This window comes from Diorhabda sublineata, chromosome 8 (assembly GCF_026230105.1).
Source record: "Diorhabda sublineata isolate icDioSubl1.1 chromosome 8, icDioSubl1.1, whole genome shotgun sequence".
Lineage (NCBI taxonomy): Eukaryota > Metazoa > Arthropoda > Insecta > Coleoptera > Chrysomelidae > Diorhabda > Diorhabda sublineata.
Window position 1 is genome coordinate 20,841,630 of NC_079481.1, and position 21,111 is coordinate 20,862,740.

Genomic DNA, 21,111 nt, shown 5'->3' on the forward strand with positions numbered 1-21,111 from the left:
TAATAATTTTCTCCTCAGTAATAATTACAATAATTTGTTACAAATTTTGGACACAAAATATTTATTATGAAGTTAGTAAAATGAATATAACAATTTATACTTACATATTCACAAATATAAATTGAAATTTTAGTCAAAAAGTCTCTCTTCGAACAAGTTGTAACCAATTTATTTCGATATTTATTATATAGGCACGTGATTGAATAGTTTTTACGTGTTTTCTATCAATGATTAGTACAATGTGGAACTATACACTAGTTTTAAAGTTTAAAAGACATTTTATAACCCAAAATTAACAAACACTCTAGAATTGTGTTCATTGTTTACTATATACTGACATCACTGTACCTCCGTATTGGTAGTGAGTGTCTTAGCGGGAAGCTTAAACCGGGAATTTGAAAACTTTAGTTTGAATGTGATGATAATATAAAAAATTATTATAATTATTTTGCATGAAAATGAATGAAAATTAGTATATATTATTTAAACAACTGTTTCAAAACTTGTCAAATACCCTATCAAGAATGTTGGTGTAGATTTGTTGTAGGTTGTTCAGTGTGAATATTATTGGAATTTATTAAATTGCTTTCTTTATTTTTCAACAGAGTATAAAATCAAATTGTGTATCCTAGATTACATAATACTGGAAATGTTTCAACAGTTAAATTGGAATTTCTCATAAAACTTTAATTGAAAAGTAACTTTGCACTTTATTCAAAGTTGTGTTTTCCAATCTGTGATTTAATTAAAATTTGTTTGGTTTCAGCACTCAAGGCGATTCGTTATATGAGGTGTTAGCATTACCAAAAACAGCAACAAACGAAGAAATAAAGAAAACTTACCGACGTTTAGCACTTAAATATCATCCAGATAAAAATCCCAATAATCCGGAAGCCGCGGAAAAATTTAAAGAAGTAAATAGGGCCCATTCTATACTCAACGACGCTACTAAACGAAATATTTATGATAATTACGGTTCATTGGGTCTCTATATCGCCGAGCAGTTCGGAGAAGAAAACGTCAATGCCTATTTTGTTGTAACTTCTACGTGGTGTAAGGTAAGTAATCTACCAACATTTTTTTATTAATATTTTTAAAAAATCATCCAAAATACTGATTGACTTTTTGTTTTTGGCTCAAATACATGAATACACGACTCGTCACTTTAGTCCAGTTCATAAATTGAAAAGGTTGGACAAAAGAGATAAAATTCGTAAAGATACGATGTTCCACTGAAAGAGTGTCAACGTAAAAATACACTGATCAACAAAATTTAAACTTTTTTATGTCACACGAAAACTTATACCAATTTTGAATGTACTATGGCCACCAAACAATAATATATTAATGAAAAAAAAATTATGTATCACGTTTCTTTGTGACATCAAGACAGATATTTTTATGAAAACTACAAAAATCAGTAACATTTGATAGCGCTTTTCTATTAAGGAAATGTACTGATAAAATATTTCGCCTTGTTCGTCACTCCAGCACCCAAATCCTCGGAGAAGAAATGTATGTCTAAAGACATATTACCTCACAAAGCTTTTATGAAATTATAAGCTTATTGATTAAGTCTTTGTAATCTTCCGCTTTATGGTTAACTTGAAAATTTTCAGATCATTCATCATCCCTTCATTAGCCCTGTATTTGTAGACCAATAAATATACCCTTTTTAATTTTTGCCTTGCTGAGTTTAGGAAATTTATCTTTCAGGTATAAAAATGCCATCTTTAGGCATAACTTTTTGATCAGACCGGTGATAAAAGTCAGGGTTCGGTAAAGGATAATTTTCAACATTCTTTTGTCCTACTGTTCTATTGTCCTATTGATCCACACTTGGGCCATACTTTCTTTGTGTAGTGACTTTCTTTGTCTCTGCTGTCCCATTCGCAAATCAAACAGCAATATTATGTGTACCCCAAGCAAATGAGCAATGACTTTGTCTGAGGTTTTCCAAACATTTTCTGTATTTAATTTTTTCAAAAAGGTGCTTCATGCTCTCGTTAGTTTCTTTCATATCAGAACCGGCACTCAATGACATTTGTTTCCATTGTATAGCTTTCAAGCTAGTTTTTGAGGAGGTAATGAACAATCGCAAGTGACTTCAATAAATTCATCACTACAGGAATGTTACTACAATAGACTAAATCATCTGCTTTAGAAATATAAGGTTTCATTTCATGGTCACGATGTGGGAAATAAAAAATTTTCCTACTAGGAGAAAGTTAATTACATTCATTTGATCGTTTAAATAATTTTGTATCAATAATTGCGGTTCTTTTGAAGTTGACGGATCATAACTTGGGTCACTTTCTTGGTCATACCTTATCGGGTTTACTAAAAACAAATATTGGATTAGAAACAGAACTGGCTTTTTGTTTGAATCAAACAAAAACAACAATCACTTACATGACCTTGTGGTTCCGTCAAAATCATTGGTATACCAAAATGCAAATCTCTAGATTCTTGTTTAGCCCAACTTAAAAGAAGTGTCACATACATTACACAATATATATGTGGAACTTAGAATTTATCGCTTTTTCAATTAGTAGCGTAAATCTTCGATGCTGAGATGTAAAGTTAATTCTCCACATACATAACAAAAATTGTCCGAGTCATTAAAACACTTAAGGCAATCGTTATACAGCCCTCAAAATTGAGTAATTCAAACAAGAGCACATAAATGAGGGCTGAAAAAAATATATAGATGTCGCAAAAAAAATTGGATGTGACTCAATCAAAATAATAATTTTTTTGAATTAGTGTACATCAAAACAAATAAAAATCATCACATAAACACAAATATTTATAATTAGATATGGCTTTTTTGTTTCTCAAAATATTCTCCATTAAGATCAATATACTTTTGCATGCGCTTAAACCAATTGTCGAAGCATTTTGTCCATTTCGATATCCAAAACATGTGATTTGAACACATCAACCGCTTCTTTAGGTATAGAAAAACGTTGACTTCGCAATTTATTTTGATCTGCGCAAATAAGAAGCAGTCATTGGATACCAAACAAGGACTGTACGACGGATGACCCATGGCAATGCCAGATTTGATATATTCACGTCAGTGTTGCTATATCTCAAAACTTAAGTATCAACTCTCGTTTTCGAATTATTGCAGGTATAAAGAGATATTCTAGCATCAAGCTTATAAAATGCAACCAACTTAGTGGTAAAAATTGTGCGCAATCTACTTTTTATTTTAAAAATATTTGATAAATTAAACTAAATTCAAAAATATATTTGTCCGATATGTAATATTATTGTATCAATGACCTTTAACATATAATGAAATATTTAGTATAATGTGTTCGTGCATGCCGAGCAATTGTAATCCTTTATTATGGATATTCTATTATAAAACAATTCGATTCAATTGGCAATCACAAGTAAGAATATTAAAATTTATTAAGAAATAGGGTAGATAGCCCAACATTTGAAATTTCATTTTAATATTATTATGTATCGAATTAAAATTGCCGTTTATTTGCAAGAATAAACCTAATTGTGTTAAGAACATGTGTTGAGTGACAAAAGTGGATACAAAACTAGAAAATAAGAGGTATCTTCGCCATTATTGTTTTGCATATAAAAAAATCACATTAGTGATAAATGTTAACAAACTTAGAGCAGGAATCTTGAAATCATTTAACCCGGTCGTCAGATTTTTGTGGTTTAGGAATACAACTAGTGGAAGATTCGTTACCTTCGACCAATCCTCGCTCGAAGTTTTATTAGGTTCTCTTTCGTTTACTTTTGATTTCTCCAAAACTGGTTTCTATTTATTGATGTACTTTCATTTATTTGATTTTTTTTGCCGCTTTGCTGGTTAATATTTCAGGCAACTTTTTGCTCTTTCATCGAAATGAATCGAAGTCAACAGAAACAACTAGAAGAGGCGACATGATATCCTTTATTTTTCCAGGGATACATTCCATAGAAGTAGTTTCTTTCTTTTCTGTAGACGTAAGTAGTTCATTTTGTTTTTGTTTTGTAGTTTCACCTGCCAACAACAACAAGGTTGTTGATTATCATCTGCTAAAGCTTTGGGGGTTCTTTGAGAACCACCATCAGGGATATTGTTCATTTTTAACTGCATAGCATACGTCCAGTAACCTTCAATGCTGAGAATGTATTATTTCCAGTGGCATCCTAGTTAATTTTCCAAATTGTAATCTAGTGAGTCTTCGTCTTGAGTTATTTCTAATGTATAAAGCATAAGCTGAGTATTAGTTTAGTTTTAACGCTCTGTGTAAACACCTGGAGGTTGAAAAATTATGTGGTATGAATTTAGAAGCAAGACAATATGATGTGTTCAAAACAGTACTCTAGCACCACCACGTTACTATGTACAATATTAAGTACGGCCATCAAGCAATATAGTCTAAGAGCTAGTGGGAGACAGACCAAACATATTTTAGGAAACCAACCATGAAATGGGAGTTAGCTAAGCGCGGTCGCGGTGCCCCCGTTACATTCAGGTGCGACAAGTCTTAAAATTTCATAAACTAAAAATATATTTTAGAAAAGCTGCCGTTTGGATATGTTAAAATATACTATATACTACTATATATACTATAAATTATATATCTAAAATAGAAACGGTAGACAATTATTGCGGTTATAGAGTGACGGCAGAAATTTTTTTGATTTAAAAAAAAATTAAACATATTTTAGAAACCTTTAAATTTATATATGTTATTCTTTGAAGTATCATAGGTTAATATTATTGAATGAAGGCCGATACGTGCGTCGGTTTCTTCGGCCTGGGAGACAGTAAAATATTTTCCCCACGAGTATAAAAATATATGGAACCACTTATTACACTATCAAATCAGGTAACTAATTCATGAACTATTATCAATGAAAGAAATAATATCAATTATTTAAATGAGTGAACGTAGTTACTGTCTTTGAGTGAATTTTGGGAAGATGGGTCATTACGAATCAATTTTAGAGGATAATAATGATATTATGGAAATATAAATGAATAATTATTTTTATTTTTCAACTCTTGAACCCAAATATGAATTTAAAAAATGAAATTACGAAATATTAATTATAAAAGAAATTAGTTTTAAATATTATCAAAACATGGAAAATTCATATTTTTATTTCTATTTACTGTTCATACTTCAGTATTATCTTCAGAATTATCTTCTTCGTGATAATGAATTTCATCATCTACTTCTTCAGTTTCTGTGAAATAAAACTAAAGTAAGCAAATAGAGACAATTTTTTAAATATATAGATACTTTGAGAATTCTCAATCAAGTCTTTGACTAAACATGGCAGTTGATCTCCCTCAAACCAATTAAACATGTAGGAGTTTTCTTCCACCATTCAACCATAATCAAGTGGACACAACGTTGTTGGTTGTTTTTGAGAATAATTTTTTCAAATACTCGAAACATGAGCTCTCAAAAACTGTTGCATCGAAACTTTTCACCTTTATCGTGAAATTATCTTCATCAATTAACATCAGTAGCTTTATAGCTACTGGCAAAAAGCTGAAATCTTCCATCATCCACGTCGACTGATTTTTTCGTACCATACATTTGCCAAGTAAACTTTTGGATGATATCGAAGTCTTGTAAATCTTCCTCTTTTGAATTCAGATAACAAAGATCTGCAGAAGCCTTTTAAAATTCCACACATTTTTTAATAAGTTGAAAGGTCTCTTCTTTCCTTTGTTAAAAAAGGTAGGATTAAATTCTATCCGATAAATGCATGGTATCTACTCAAGGGGTATAAGGGGTTTTCTCGATTTAAAAATGGCGACATGTCGATTGATGACAAACCTCGCTCTGGACGTCCATCAACTGCCTGAATCGATGAAAATGTGGAAAGAATTCGAGAGCTTGTGCGCACAGACCGTCGACAGACAATTGATCAACTGTCTGAAATCAGTGGAATTAACTTGGAGCTCGGTTCAGCAAATAGGTGACTGGTTCTTCCACCATGACAATGCACCTGCACACTCAGCCATCACTGTTAGCCAGTTTTTGGTTAAAAATAACATGGTTCTGCTGCCCCACGCACCTTACTCGCCTTACCTGGCTCCGTGCGACTTTATCTTGTTTCCACGCATGATAAGGAGCATGAAAGAACAGCGATTTGAAAACATTGAAGACATCAAGAAAAGAACTAAACAGGAGCTTGCAGCCATCTCTAAAGATGAGTTCAAACAATGTTTCGAATAGTGAAAGCACAGCTGGGACAAATGTATTACTTGTAATGGAGTGTATTTTGAAGGGGATAAGGTTGTTTTGTAAATATATAGGAATTGAAAAATAATTCCGGTTATTTTTGGGTACTCCCTCGTATATAAAATTCAAGTTTCCTAAAATATGTTTGGAAATTTTTTTTTAATTTTCCAAAATGTCTGCCACCACTCTAGAACCGCGACAATGGTCTGCTGTTTCGATTTTAGATAGCTTTAATAGTATATTTCACCATATTCAAATGGCAGCTTTAATAAAATATATTTTTAGTTCATAAACTTTTCACACCTGTTGCCCTGAGTAGAACCACCGCGACCGCGCTTAGCTAACTCTCATTTCATGAATGGTAAGTACAACCGACTCACCGAAGACATTTTATGCTTTCCTGAAATTTCTTCTGTCTGCCGCCCACTGGCTCTCAGACCAATAATAATATTTCTCTAACGGTTTTCTGCGAACAAATTTATCTTCAAGCCATTGAAAAATATGTCGCTATTGACATATGCTGACTTCTCTGATATGCACCGTGATGTCTCTTTATTCACAATTAGTAATTATTTGTAGGCCAGTCTCATCCATATTAAAAATATGTCCAGGTTTTATCATAAGATTGTTTTCGGTCAAAATATTTTCTAGCAGTTGAATCAATATTTTTCTACAAAACAATTATTAGGATCGTTAGAACTGAATCATCTACACCTAGAAAGCCACTTTAATGGCCAGAGAGCATAGAAGAAAAGGATTGCATTTCTCTCGTGAACATTTTGTTTGGAACAATAAAGATGAATAAAAGTACTCTAATTTTTGACGACAGACAGAACAGATTATACAGAAGTCTAGACAACGATAAGCCTGTGTAACGTTGGGATTGTGAAGATAGAAAGCGGGCTATAGCACATTTTGCATTTTGTCATTTGCATCATTTACGAGGGCGGTTTGACGGAAGAATTACTTTCCAGAGGTTGACAACTATTTTCCTACTGTGAATATATTAGCTTTCGCTGTTTTCATTTGTCAAAATTCTGCAAAAGTGTTGCAGAGAGTTTTATTACTATTTTTATTATTATGCAAATATGAAGAACAAAGAATTTTTAGTTCCAATCAAATATTATTTTTCGCAATTAAAGACACCGAGGAAATGTAACGTAAATATTACCTTGATAGTACTCTTACTAGAGATTTTTAGTAGTCTTATGGAATGATTGTGAGGAGTGTTCTGCACTTAAAATTGACATTTGAATGGGATTCCAAGTGTGTAATATTTATTGATTATTATCAAAAAGGGAAAACTATATTGTATTCAGCGGTTTACCTGATAATTTTTGATGCCCAACTTAAAAAAAAGAAATTTTGAAAAATAATGGAGTGACGACATAGACAAACCCGTAATTTTTCGGAATTTATAAAACATTATTTTTTAGAACATTGACTGTACTAAGAAAATGTTGAAAAATAAAATATTTTTTCATTATTTACACTAACATATTTTTTCATCGAAGTGTCTTTCTATCAAATTGCCATTGTACGCATGTTTATGCACTAATTACAAGCATTGTGCAGCAATATCGTAGTGGTTTTGCCTGCGAGAAGTCTAGACTCAAGATTTTTATTAATAATTCACTCAGTTCTTCCTATATTTTACTGTTGTCAATGAATCTTTCATTATTACCTGCTCCGATAAGAATCCAAATATGGAAAGGAGGATTTTTTAATTTTTTCATATTAGCGTGCATAATTATTAATATATCAGTGTCACTGGCTCTAATGTCAACGACAACAGCTGTACTCAGGCATCTACCTTGAACTAGTTTCAATTATGTTCGTTAGAGAGCAGGAAAAGGAACCTTGAGTTGAAAAGAACACAACAATAGAAAAAAAATAAGGATATCGTAGATGTCGGGTCGTTTAAGTATAGAGTAACGTGCCGTAATGTTTTTCTGTATCCCTCTCTCCCTCCCCAAATGTTACATAATACTCAAGAGACAATTTTTACCTAAAAGTCACTATAATGCTTCGCAAAGCACATGAAAGTTGTTAAAATAGCAATTACAATAATACATATATTATTTATTCTAATTTTTCATGTTTTTATTCAATAATAAAAAAAATCATATATGATGTAATAAACATTTGCATAAGTTTAAAATATGTTAAAATGGGTTCAAACTTCATCATTGTTCTCTTCATGCATTCTCCTATTTTAGCTTATTCTTTTATTAATAAACTCTAAAAATAAAATAACATTAATTTTAACCTTTGGCGATGCAATTAGAAACGAAAACTCAAGTCAAATATAAGACGTCAAAATAAAAACGTAATCTTAACAAAAAAATAATATAAAAGAGCCATAAATCAAATAGTATTCGTTATAATAATTACTATGATAATTATTTTGTTTGAATAATTATTTTTACCTGGTTAAAATAGTTTTCAAAACATCAATTCGATTGGTATTTTTGTTTCTCTATCGGATTTGTCCGCCACTCAGAATCTTTTATCATTGGCATCCAAAGAGCAAACGAAGGGAGTTCCGGAATTGTTAAATCACTTGCAGCAAAACACTAACGAATACTGACGTACGATACAGTCGAGGGATTGCCGTAAGACAGAAACTAAAAGAGTTGCCAACTTGGAAGAACAAAATAAAAGTGACGGACAATACAATCGAGGAATTCTCGAAAAACATTAACAAAGAGGGTTGACAATTTAGAAGATTTTATTATTTTTTTATTAAAAATCAGTGTTGTTCAAACTCTCCCTGTCCCATGTGTAACGAATCGTAACGTTTTACGAGACACCCCTCACCCCAAATTACGTTATGTAATAGTTAAACGCCTCCTAAAACTATTCATTTACACTTAGTACTAAACACTTATCTAATTATTAACGCACAATTCTATTAAATACATCGTTTGGTTCACTTTTCACTCTTCCGATTTACAATTTACTGATTCTGTTCTGCTCGGCTGGTAGAAACTCTATCTCACCTTTCATTAATACCTAGAAATCTCTAACGTGTCGTAAACATATTAAAAAAGGCCTTCTAAGAAGTCTCTATAAAAACGCCTACCATACTGTATTAAGGGATACTGGAATTTCTAAAGTTAGCTAATACCAGTCGAATGTTTGTTAGTAGTGTACTGCGTCGTGAAAAAATTGAGTTCTGTAAACAGTAGAGCCAATTTAAATTCATGGTCAATTTCACAAATCTCCCTGCAAATTAATAAAGAAGGAGAGTTTACACTTTTTAGTATCCACATGATATCCTCCCTGAGAGACTCAACATATGGTAGAAGTATCTAAACTTCATAACTCCATATAAAAACAATCTAAATAGATTTTTTACGAAATATACCCGGAGCATTCGTCAAACTTTAGGTACTATTACGTAATAAGAACAGGACCGGCTTCACCGTCTATATCAGCAGGCGAGTTTGTAATGCTAAGTACCTAAGTAAATTAAGCAATTAATAAAGAAGTTATGTCAGGAATTTAAGGTGAATCATAATATTTTCAGCTCAATATTTCAACAGTTAAAATTTGTCCTATGACCACTGTGTATCATTTTTGTTTTGTTTCAGGCACTTTTCTTCTTCTGCGGATTCATAACAGGCTGTTATTGTTGTTGTTGTTTATGCTGCTGTTGCAATTTCTGTTGCGGAAAGTGCAAACCTAGACCACCTGAAGACACAGGCGATTATCACACATTGAACGTGAGTTATTTTTTTTTAATTTTAATTTGATACCATTTCTCACAATATTACAATTTGTATTAGGTGTACGTAACTGAAAGAAACAATCTAATTTGTTCATTCTGCTTACAAAATTTTCTTCTCACATTATTTCTCAGTATAACTTTTATTCGACGAATTTCATTTTGAAGATTCCAGTATTTCATTATTTATGCAATTCAATAATACTGAAAAATGTTTTGAATATAATCTTAGATTCTAATCTTGTATTTCTCATTGCGATTAGTGTATGAATTGTAATCAATGTAAGTATATTTTGTAACTTCTACAAATAAAGGCATTTGGTGTAATAATTTTTAACCGAATGTTATTATTTGTTTAATAAACGATATACGTTATCACTAAAATTACTTAAGATCTCGAATGATTTACAATAGTGAATTTTATGAGGTTTATAGATAATTGCTCTCTCACATATTAGATTGTTACTGTTCTGCTATATGAGTTAATGTAGATCCCATTTTCATCATCATGTTCTGAAAACGTAGGATTAGTCACTGATAAAGCTGCTATTTTACTATATATATACAGTTATATATATTAAAGAGTGTCTCATAAATAATGTCGGTTTCCAATGTTCACATACAAAAAGAAAGTCTTAATATTCTAAATATAGCCCATCGTATTCTATGGTTTTAACCACAAACCACCTATTAGTGCTGGTATACATTTTTTCAAGTCTGGGAACATAATCCGAGGGGGCTAAATATGGCGAATAGTTTGCATGAGATAGCAATTCAAACTTTAATTTATTAATTTTAGCCATTGTAATAACTCATGTGTGAGCTGGTGCATTGTCTTGACAAAACAACACCCTCTTCTTTGCCAAATGCAGCCGTTTGTGCTTAATTTTTTTTTTCTCAAACGTTGCAATAAGTTCGCATAATACTCGTCGTTGACAGTCCTCCCTTTTTCAAGATAGTCATTGAAAATTATCCGCGGATTCCAAAAAATCGACGCCATGATCCTGTGAAGCCGGTTCTCTCTTTTCGGTCCATTGTTTAGATTGTTCTTTTGTTTCGGATGTGAAATGATGGACCCACGTTATGAAAGGGCACAAAAATTCCGCTTTATTTCTGTTATACATTGCCAAACACTCGATGGAAACATCTTCACAACGCTGTTTTTGTTCCATTGTGAATAAATTCGGCACCCATCTTGCGCACAGCTATTTCATGTCCTTATTATCAGTTAATATGCGAAGTACTGCACTTTTTGAAATGCCTACTACATCTGCCAGCTCGCGCACTTTCAGTCGACTAGTTTCTTCAATATTTCTGGAGGTATCACTTCATTTGGTCGAACACTGCGATGCTGGTCTTCACAGATCGTACGGTCTCGTTTAAACTCTGCTACCCAATATTTTACTATTAATAACGAAGGAGCAGTCTCACCCAGAGTAGAATCTAGTTCAGCTTTCATTGGTTGGGCTAAAGCCTTTCAAATAAATGTATTGTATTACATAAGGATGATCAATTTTTCCCATGTTTACAAATTCACTGAAAACATTCCCTATTGATAGTTGCCAAACAAATACTAAACAACGTGGCGTCTTCAAACTTGAAACATGTGCTGTATAGATTGTGTACCTTCTAATACAGTGGTATTTTCCAACCATCTGCCGCAATCTCTAGGTAAAGTTAGGTACTTTAAAGGTGTTCATGACCATCCTCGTACATCGTACAGTTTTTGTTTTTCTGTTTTTAGTGTAGTTTTCAAGTTTTTAGAATACCTTTTAATAAGTTGTGTATCTATTAATTTTCCCAAAATCTTATAAACTTGGAAGATTTTATATATGGTCTATTATGAAGTTCGAGTAATAAAATTTATTAAATATGTACTTAACATTTCACTTTGCTATTTTTAGCAATGTTTAATTCAGATATATATATATATATATATATATATATATATATATATATATATATATATATGTTTTTGCTGTTGGTTTCCCTTTATTGATTATCACTTGCTTTTTCTCATCATCATCATCATTCAGCTTATCTGAGATCACTGCTGGATATAAGCCTCCCGTCATTCAATTTATCATCGTCGATTCTGAGCAGCATTCATCCGGTTCCATTGCATTCCCTTGATATTGTCGGATCATCTCGTTGATGGATATCCCCTACTAAAACGTCCATCCGTAAACCTAACTACGTGGTCGGCCCACCTCCATTCTAACTGAATTGCATTAGTAAAACCTGACATTTGCAGCAGTTGGTTATTCGAAATTTCTTCTCGTAAGAAAAGAGCCCAGCATCGAACCTTCCATTTTTCTCTGTCTGTTATGTGAGCCCGAGAGTTTCTTCTCCTTAAGTAAGATATATTTTAGTTTCCCAAATGCACCTTCGCGCATTTCCTCACCACGTCGCAAATAGGCCCCTGTACGTGAGTTTTTGAAAGATCCATTTCTTAAATTTATGAATATTGTTCTTATTTTGTAACAATTGGTGGACGAGCGTTTCTTAACCTTGTGTAATGTGGAATACAAAACATATTTTAATGGATTCTATCCACGAGATAGATAGTTTTGCTTTGTGTATGTTGGAAATTGAAATTAGAAGCAATCCATTGACATAAGGTTCGATTAAATAATAAATGAGAGAAAGTAATTCTACTATCATTACTCTACAGTTGCAACAATACTTGCCAGGCAACATCTTTGGCAGTGACTCACCCTATATTTTTTATAGTATGCTTGCATATATGTATTAATGTGCTTAAAAATAATCCGTTATAGTATCAGACAATGCAAAGGTAAGTTTTCATTGCACTTAGAATAGAGATGTTTTGTATTTTTTATTGGCTTTAACTTACACAGCGGGCATATAGTTAAGGTAAGATTTTGGACGTTTTTTCCACCTCTATTTAATATCGTAGCTTCACATTTTCATTGAGAATACAATGTGTTTGTTGTTAAACATAACTGGCTGTTGGTTTTCTGTTGATGAGACGCAATAAAATTGGCCCACCCCATTTTTAACTTTATTTATTAAAACACTGAAAAACAAAATCAATGAGACAATTTTTGAATGATAAATTTCGAAGAAAAAACTATAAAACCACTAAAAAACTTTAGCACCACATATTTTTATTTCACTTTCAATGCTGCCTTGTTGAACCCTTGATTTGATAAAAAACTGACTTTTGGTATTACATATTGTTCTCGCACCTCATGACTGTATGGTTGTATAGTCAAATTGCCTAAAAGAGACTTGAAAACGAACTTATGATCAGTTATACGTTTTAGAAGAAGAAATTCTGCCACAAACGGTCCATACTAAAATCTACCCATTTTCAAAAACAAACTTGTGCAAATCATTTTCCCAATGTTAGATATAGTTTTCTACGTCCATTGTTTCCACGAGTTCTAAGCACGAGCAAATTATATCCATTTGGCGATGCACCGAAATTAATTTTGGACCACCAGCGGCTTTACCACTATCTACTCACTTACAGTCACATAACAGACAACGAAGCCGTTGAACAAGAGTTAAAAATGTATCTCTCAAATGTGTAAAATGTCTTGCTCACAATTCGTCCGATGTCTTCTGGAATTCGATCTATTCAAATTCCAAGTTTCTAGGAACTTTTTGTAGTTTGCTGATCAACTTATTTGAAAACGCCTGCAACCACGTCTTGTCTCCAACTAGCCTGTTGAGCGGACTCAATGGTTTACAGATCACCGAGAGAAAAATTTTTTTTTAAAACATAACTAGAACCTTTTATCTGTGCGCAAGTTTGAAAGCGATTGAATTAAACGTTTATATTTCTTTTAATGAAAGCACAAACGGGGAAACGAAAAACTAGTAAAACATTACAAGGGTAATAGGTCATAATATTGAAATTTAATTTTGTACTATCACTGGCGTTAATAAACAATGATTACAAACTACTCATAACAAACTTTTCATAATCCTTGTAAATTCGCTTTGATATTATGCCTCTCATCATTATGCTTATGCCCTATTCTTAGATCAAAGATTGATATTTTCACATGTCGTTTGTGCAGCTATATGGGATGGAGATGGGTACTCACCAAAATACCAGCTTAAGAAATTATTGCTTTTGGAAGGGATCTTATTTGATGTGGATTTTAGTTTTGTGATTGTATGGTGGATAGAATTTGTTTCCTCTGTATGGGTACTGTATTGTATAAGTGCTGTTATTAAAAATTGATTACTTTTACTTACGTTTCGTAATAGATTAATAAGAGAGAGGGGCGGTTGCATTATTCGTCGGTCATTTGAGTGATGGACAAGTTCACTTTGCTACAGGAAAATCGCCGAAAACTTGCAACATTGCTGTTGGTTTCCCTTTATTGATTATCACTTGCTTTTTCTCATCATCATCATCATTCAGCTTATCTGAGATCACTGCTGGATATAAGCCTCCCGTCATTCAATTTATCATCGTCGATTCTGAGCAGCATTCATCCGGTTCCATTGCATTCCCTTGATATTGTCGGATCATCTCGTTGATGGATATCCCCTACTAAAACGTCCATCCGTAAACCTAACTACGTGGTCGGCCCACCTCCATTCTATGGATATTCTATCGCCGAAAACTTGCAACATTGGGTATTTCGTCAAATCTCATATTACTCAGCCATGACTTTATTTCTTCCTAAACTTCCACACTGTCAAATATTGAGAAGAGTTTAAAGTAAGGGTTGTGCCAACTTTCACTAGGGAAAGACTGCTTATGGTGTCTCTGACACAAAAATAAGTTTCCTTCTGCCCCTATGGTAAAACTTATGTACTGTCATATTGAGCATGTTGCTTTTAAACATTTTTCTTTTTTGACCTTTTAATCTGAATTAAAAAATATCCAAACCTCACTTATATAATGGGTACAATAAAAGCTGACATACTAAACACCGTAAGTATCCTTCGCCATTTCCATTCTCTTGCGTACTATGAGTAACATTGAAATTCTCACTAAAGAAAGATTCGATCTTGAAACATTTTTATTAAAGAAACTCAGTAGTTTGTGTTACCACCTTCTTGCAGTTTACATGTTTTTCATTTTCATTGAACTTATTATGATTTGATGAACTCTTAAGATATACCTTCTCACTCCTCTTCAATTAAAGTCGGGAGCTCTCCCTGACCATAACAGTAATTCCTACATCGCTCAGGTATTGGTCGTATATAATCTGCCGTTGACGAGTAAATGTAAAACACTCTAGTACAAAAAGAAAAGTTCTTTACATTCTTATCTTCCGGTGGTATCAAAAATTGTTTATGTTCCTGAGTGCGAAACAGGAAAATAATTTTTAATGCCTATCGAAGATTATAATACGAGGCATATTTTTTAAGTAAGTACCGTTTTGGAATTAACAAAGTGCAAAGATATCGCAATAATTTTATTTTTACATGAAAGCCTGTAATTTAATCTACTTTTCTACATAATTTTCGTGAATATTGAGGCACTTGTAATAACGTGGCACCAGTTTTTGAATACCCACCTCATAAAATTCTACCGACTGACTTGTTAGTATCACAACTGTTTTGACTTTGTTATCGTCTTGAAGACGCTGACCGCCCAGGTGTTTCTTCAAGTGCAGGAACAAATGGTAGTCGCTGGGCGCCAGATCAGGGCTGTAGAGAGAATGATCTAAAGTTTCCTATTGAAAAGATTTGATGAGATCTTTGGTCCGATTAGGACGAGCATTGTCATGCAGCAAAACGATACCCTTACCCAACTTGCCACGTCTTTTGTTCTGGATTGCACGACGCAGATTGTTCAATGTCTCACAATAAGACGCTGCATTGATTGTCTCATTATGAGGCCGAAACTCCACTAGCAATACTCCTTTTCTGTCCCAAAGAACTGTGCACATGATTTTCCGGCCAGAAATTGTTTGCTTAAACTTCACTTTTTTGTGTGATGATCACTCATAATGTTTTGTCCGTAAACTTCACAGATCTCACGATGAATATCGATCGGTTTTACGCCTTTAGCACTAAGAAATCGTATAACTGCTCGTACTTCACAATCGGCGGGACTCACGATTGTCGGAGGCATCTTAAACACTCAGTAAACAACGTACACAATGAAGAATTAGACTGTAATTTCTTCGGTGCGTAGACAAGAGATGTAGGTAATCAGCGCGCATGTGCGGAACGCCGACCTTGGGGTTGCGGCGGCGGAATCGCAAAACGGTACTTACTTAAAAAATATGCCTCGTAGGTATATAGGAAAGGGTATCCAATCGAAATTATTAGTGCTAGATAACCTGCTGATAACAAAAATTCATCACAATCACAAGTAGACAAAAATGCAAAGATGGCTTTTTATTTCAGTTTTTCAAATCCTTAGCTAAAAACCTTTTTAATGAAATACTGCGAATTGAAAGTTAGAGATTAGAGATCTCAAAAAAAAGGAATTAATTCCATCACACGCATCCACAATTGTTTTAGATTTTCTGCCAATTATAATGGAAAAAAATTTGGTATACATTGTGGAAATTGTTCGTCGTGTTCATTGATTGAAGGTAATGAGTGTGTATTATATGTGAACAGAAGGCGGGAGAGGAATACGAAGAAGACCAACTGGTCATCCGAGGCGTACTACCAAGCATTAAGATAGACATTTAAGGCAACTAACTCTGCACAACTAATTGCCAATTGACCTCATTACTGACCAATGGTTCGAAGAAGAACCTAGACTAGTACACAATCGAACCTTTGGACGTTTTACATACCGACTACGAGCTCTGGGAGTAAGAATCGCTCAAACTTTGGCATCATACGGTCTCGAATAAACGTATGGGCGCTAACTACTTAAATTATACATACCAACCAAATTATATACACAAAAATATATACAAAATGAGAAATTAAACTAAGTCGCTCCTGACGAATCTCTAGGAGTAGCGCAGCTCTGCTAAAATCTAGGCGTCAAAATCTGCTCGCTTCGCTGTCCCGAGAAATAATGAACCTACAGTTCGATACAGAGCTTGTAGCAGGAAGGGGTGTCATAGAACAATGTGAAAGGTAGAAGTATGTTGATCTGATGGTTTTTCCCAAAACGTCCTATCAAATACATATGAGAGAATTGAATTAATTGCATGGTATTAGGACATTAAGAAGGTTATAAAAGAAAGGTGGGTTGTAATTCTTAAAAGAAGGTAACTTAGAATTCCCTGGCCTAGGTCATGGGAAGAAAATGTGAATGAAAGTGTACCTGTTTTATATATTTTTAAATGTAAGGACACATGGCGTGGTTACTGCAAACTCAAGCACTATCATAAACAAAGGACGAATTTTCACTACTCTCCACAAAGTCTGGCGCAGTTAATCCTCAAGGTTATGTTTCGAACGATTTACGACAAGCAGACATCCAGTACCTGCTTTTGTCAATACTTTGAAAATATAGAGAAGAGTATTCAGTTACTCCAATTGGTTTATTTTTCTGTGTAGATTTTAATAAAAATCGTTACAAAAGTAATAGTTTCTTTCTTTATATAAGCATTGACTATGATATTAACAAAAGATCAAATAAATTATTCCTTCTGTGTATAACACTTTTAGTATCACTAAGTATACATTAATTATAGATTTAAATCAAGAACCGAGTCACAGAATATATGTAGTTTCGATGGCGAACTGCTATATTTTTTTATAGCCGTGTTCCAGTTTTTACAAACATATTCCCAAATTAATTGATAGGGAAAAGAGAAATGGTCCGTTATATCACCCGATATTATCTCATTAGTCTTCTTTCTAAGGAGTTATTCAAAATGTACTTGTTCAATGGTAGATGGAGACCAATTTAAACCTTTTTTCCGTTTCTTTTCTTTTAGGTAGAGAGGTTGTTTTAAAAAATTGTTGCTGACCTCTTCACTCAAAAGTTATTTACTATCAATTGTAAAATAGTGAAATGAAATTAAACGTCTGCACGTTCCGATCTCCTATCATCTTATTATGCGCGCACTGTATAACATGAAGAATCGTTTAACAGGTTTACCTTGAATCAGAAATTATCAATTTCATTTCAGTTTAATATAAGTGATGTTTATGGTTTTCTCTAGAAAAGTATTGAAATATTTTATTTAGTTAATATACATTTGGGAATTATGTATGAAACGAAAAAAAGATCGTCAATGTGTATGACATGTGGCATCGTCCTGCTAAAACCACAAGACACTGTGTTATAATAGCACGATAACGTTCGCTATTCACCGTTACTGTACCTTCTTCGTTGTCGAAGAAAAACGTCCAATTATTCTTCCAGACCATAAGACATGAACCGTTGTGGATGCATTGTGTTCTGATGAATCAGTCGTGGATTTCATAAGCCCCAAATGCGACAGTTTTAATTATTAAAAAGCTATAGAGGTGAAAACGGGCAGGTTGCACAAGGATCCAATTGGTCAATTCTCTTCGCTGCTCATGCTCTACCGATAGAAGTTGTTGAGTTGAGTTTGATTTCGTAGACATGTAGCTGTAAATCTTTAGAGATAAAGAGTTCCTGTTGAAATGTCCAATTCGTGTGCCCGTCTCTGGCTCTACCGTTACACTCTAGCTAATTGTTTTGTTCTGAATGACCTCTACGAGCTCGTATCGTTTGTTTCACATCACTAACGAACCAATACTTTCTTTCGATTTTTTTTATTATTCTTTTCACAGGAGATGAAGTAGGCACATTATTTCCACCGAACTTTAAACGCACTTTACGAATAGTGGCAATTTAATTTTTACCATTTTTATAATAATTTTCGCCAATCAGGATGGGTTTTTCTAGCTAACTGTCAACTTTCGATCTGTCACGTCATAATCATGTGATATTATTACAGTCAAACATGACACGAAATTCGAATCTTGCGCTCTTATTGAAACACCCTTTATTTTTAAACGAATAAGAACAGGCTACGACTACTAGCTGATACCTGGTTTGCACACCCCGTATTACCATTTCCATGTTTTAATTTATTTATTTTTAGTTGGTGGTGGCTTTGGTTTTATTATTCATGATTTTTTTTCGCATTTTTTGTTAGAGGTTCTGATATGTAGTGATGTTTTCAGCGAGATCAGGGTCCAAGCTCAGCTCAACATGTGCACACTACCCAACCAGGTAAAATGGTAAGTAAAGATTCGTGCATTTATTTATTTAGAATTTACTTTTGGATTAAGTAAGTCACACTTTCTTATTTAAAGAAGAAAATAAATGAAACTACTCAAGAAAATAACCATACTAAATGGTAAACCAATTGGTTTTTTGCTTCATTAACAAAATTCTGATGCAATTTTTGTACAGAAATATACAGAGGTTGTTGCGAAAAATTTTGATTTAAAGTTATAGTTATGTTAAAAATTTCAAATTACGGAGAATTAAAAAAAATATTTCATTTGACACTTAATATTTTTTATTTTATTTTCAAATTCTACATGAAATTTTAAATAAAATTTGTACATACCAACAATGAAGTATTTTCCAGATATTTCGATTTTTTCTAGTCCACACTGAATAATAATATCCTCATTAATAACGAAGCTATAGTCTATTTTTATGAATGAGAGAGTAATGGAATGATGAATCATTCGTAATCACTAGGCCTATCATTACGTTTAGTTTTTATATATTATTTATATCTCGAGTATTTTCGCAATAACATTTGTATAAATATAATGAATATATCGGGTGTACACTTATATTTTCGCCTAAATAAACCTGTCTATAACATCCAAACAACTGTAGGTAAAGAATGCAATTTTTTCTACAATGCTTCATTTTCCCGCAAGGTGTGAACAACATTGTGTCATACTGGTTATATAGGTATAAAGGCTTAAATTTTACGTTTAAACAATGTTACATTCATAAAGAATAATTTTAATAAAAACCAGTATAAGTCAAGATACTTGTTACAATCCAAATCAGAGCTGGAATGAGAAGATGAACTACAACTAATACATTGAGTGGTTTGATTTAATCAGTTAAATTGTTCAACTTCCACGTTTTCCCTTCTTTTTGGATCGTGTTATTAACTTTCTTTCCCAATTTTCAGAACTAACGTTATTTACAGCCTTGAAGAACTGTTTATATCACTTTTAAAACAATTATTTTTTCTTGAAATGTCTCCCTTTATCTGTGCTTGTACTAATTCAATCGGGCTTAGTTCGCAAAGATATGGTAGAGAACTAACCACCGCGATTCTACGATATCCTGCAATTTCATCAATTACATATTTTTTGAATTTCTCTTTATGAACAGAACACAAAAAATACAATTCTTTTCTCACATAAATAGGATGGAACTCGTCACATTTCTTTTTTTTAAATTCTGTAATTTGTAGAATTCCCAACAGGAAAGGGTACTACTAACTAATTTCGCTATGTCATCAACACTTTTACATAAATGTTTGTCTGTAAATGATTTAAAACATTTAAATATTAATATTTTTCCATTTACTGTTAAAGGATTGATTTTTCGGCGCTTACCTGGCTCTTTTTTATAATCAAACTAGAGTTTACAATAGATTGAACTAGACTAAACTGTTAAGAATACACTACTTGGAACTCATTACTATAAAAAATCTTATTTTATTGGCAAATAGGTAATTACAGATCTTATGATACGGCTATGTAATATTTAATATAGAGAACTTTTGGCTTCTCCAATCCTTCTTCTGTTGGTCGTACATCTGATGGTTAGGAAAGACCGAAAACTTTCGCTCAGAAAAGTTTACGAAAATTTTCGGAAATATTTAGATTATTTTTTAATAATATTTACAATGACCGTACAGAGTTTTGGATTAGTAAGTAGGCTTTATTACTCTTTTGTACATAAAAATAGAATATAGCGACGTGAAATTGCAACCAATCAACACCAAGCTCCCGTTAACTCCATATGTCCAACTCATTGATATTTTATATAGGGTGTTTTAAACTTATTCGCCAAATAAAGTCATAAGTTGTTCACTGAAACTAATACCCTGTATTTTATCAGTTTTTCCGCTGTATTATTTAAAACCATTAGTTTGGTATCTGAATTCCCAATACCTAAAGCCAAACACTTTTGAGATATTCCATTTTTTTATAACACACTTAATTATTTCAACCTTAGAAAAGTAAGGTTATGATTCCCATTGTTTGAAGTGGTACGCAATAGTA

At 32.9% G+C, this 21,111-nt stretch overlaps 1 protein-coding gene across 2 annotated transcripts in view; it reads left to right on the forward strand.

The window, feature by feature from the left end:
- LOC130447514 (dnaJ homolog subfamily C member 5-like) overlaps positions 1-21,111 on the forward strand; it is a 77,918-nt gene that overhangs the window by 21,990 nt on the left and 34,817 nt on the right. The window contains exons 2-4 of one of the 2 annotated variants that reach the window (XM_056784379.1): positions 767-1,058; positions 9,821-9,952; positions 19,027-19,083. In XM_056784379.1, coding sequence (XP_056640357.1) covers positions 767-1,058; positions 9,821-9,952; positions 19,027-19,083 — 481 coding nt within the window. The remainder of the gene's footprint in view (positions 1-766; positions 1,059-9,820; positions 9,953-19,026; positions 19,084-21,111) is intronic. The other variant, XM_056784380.1, reaches the window with a different exon arrangement.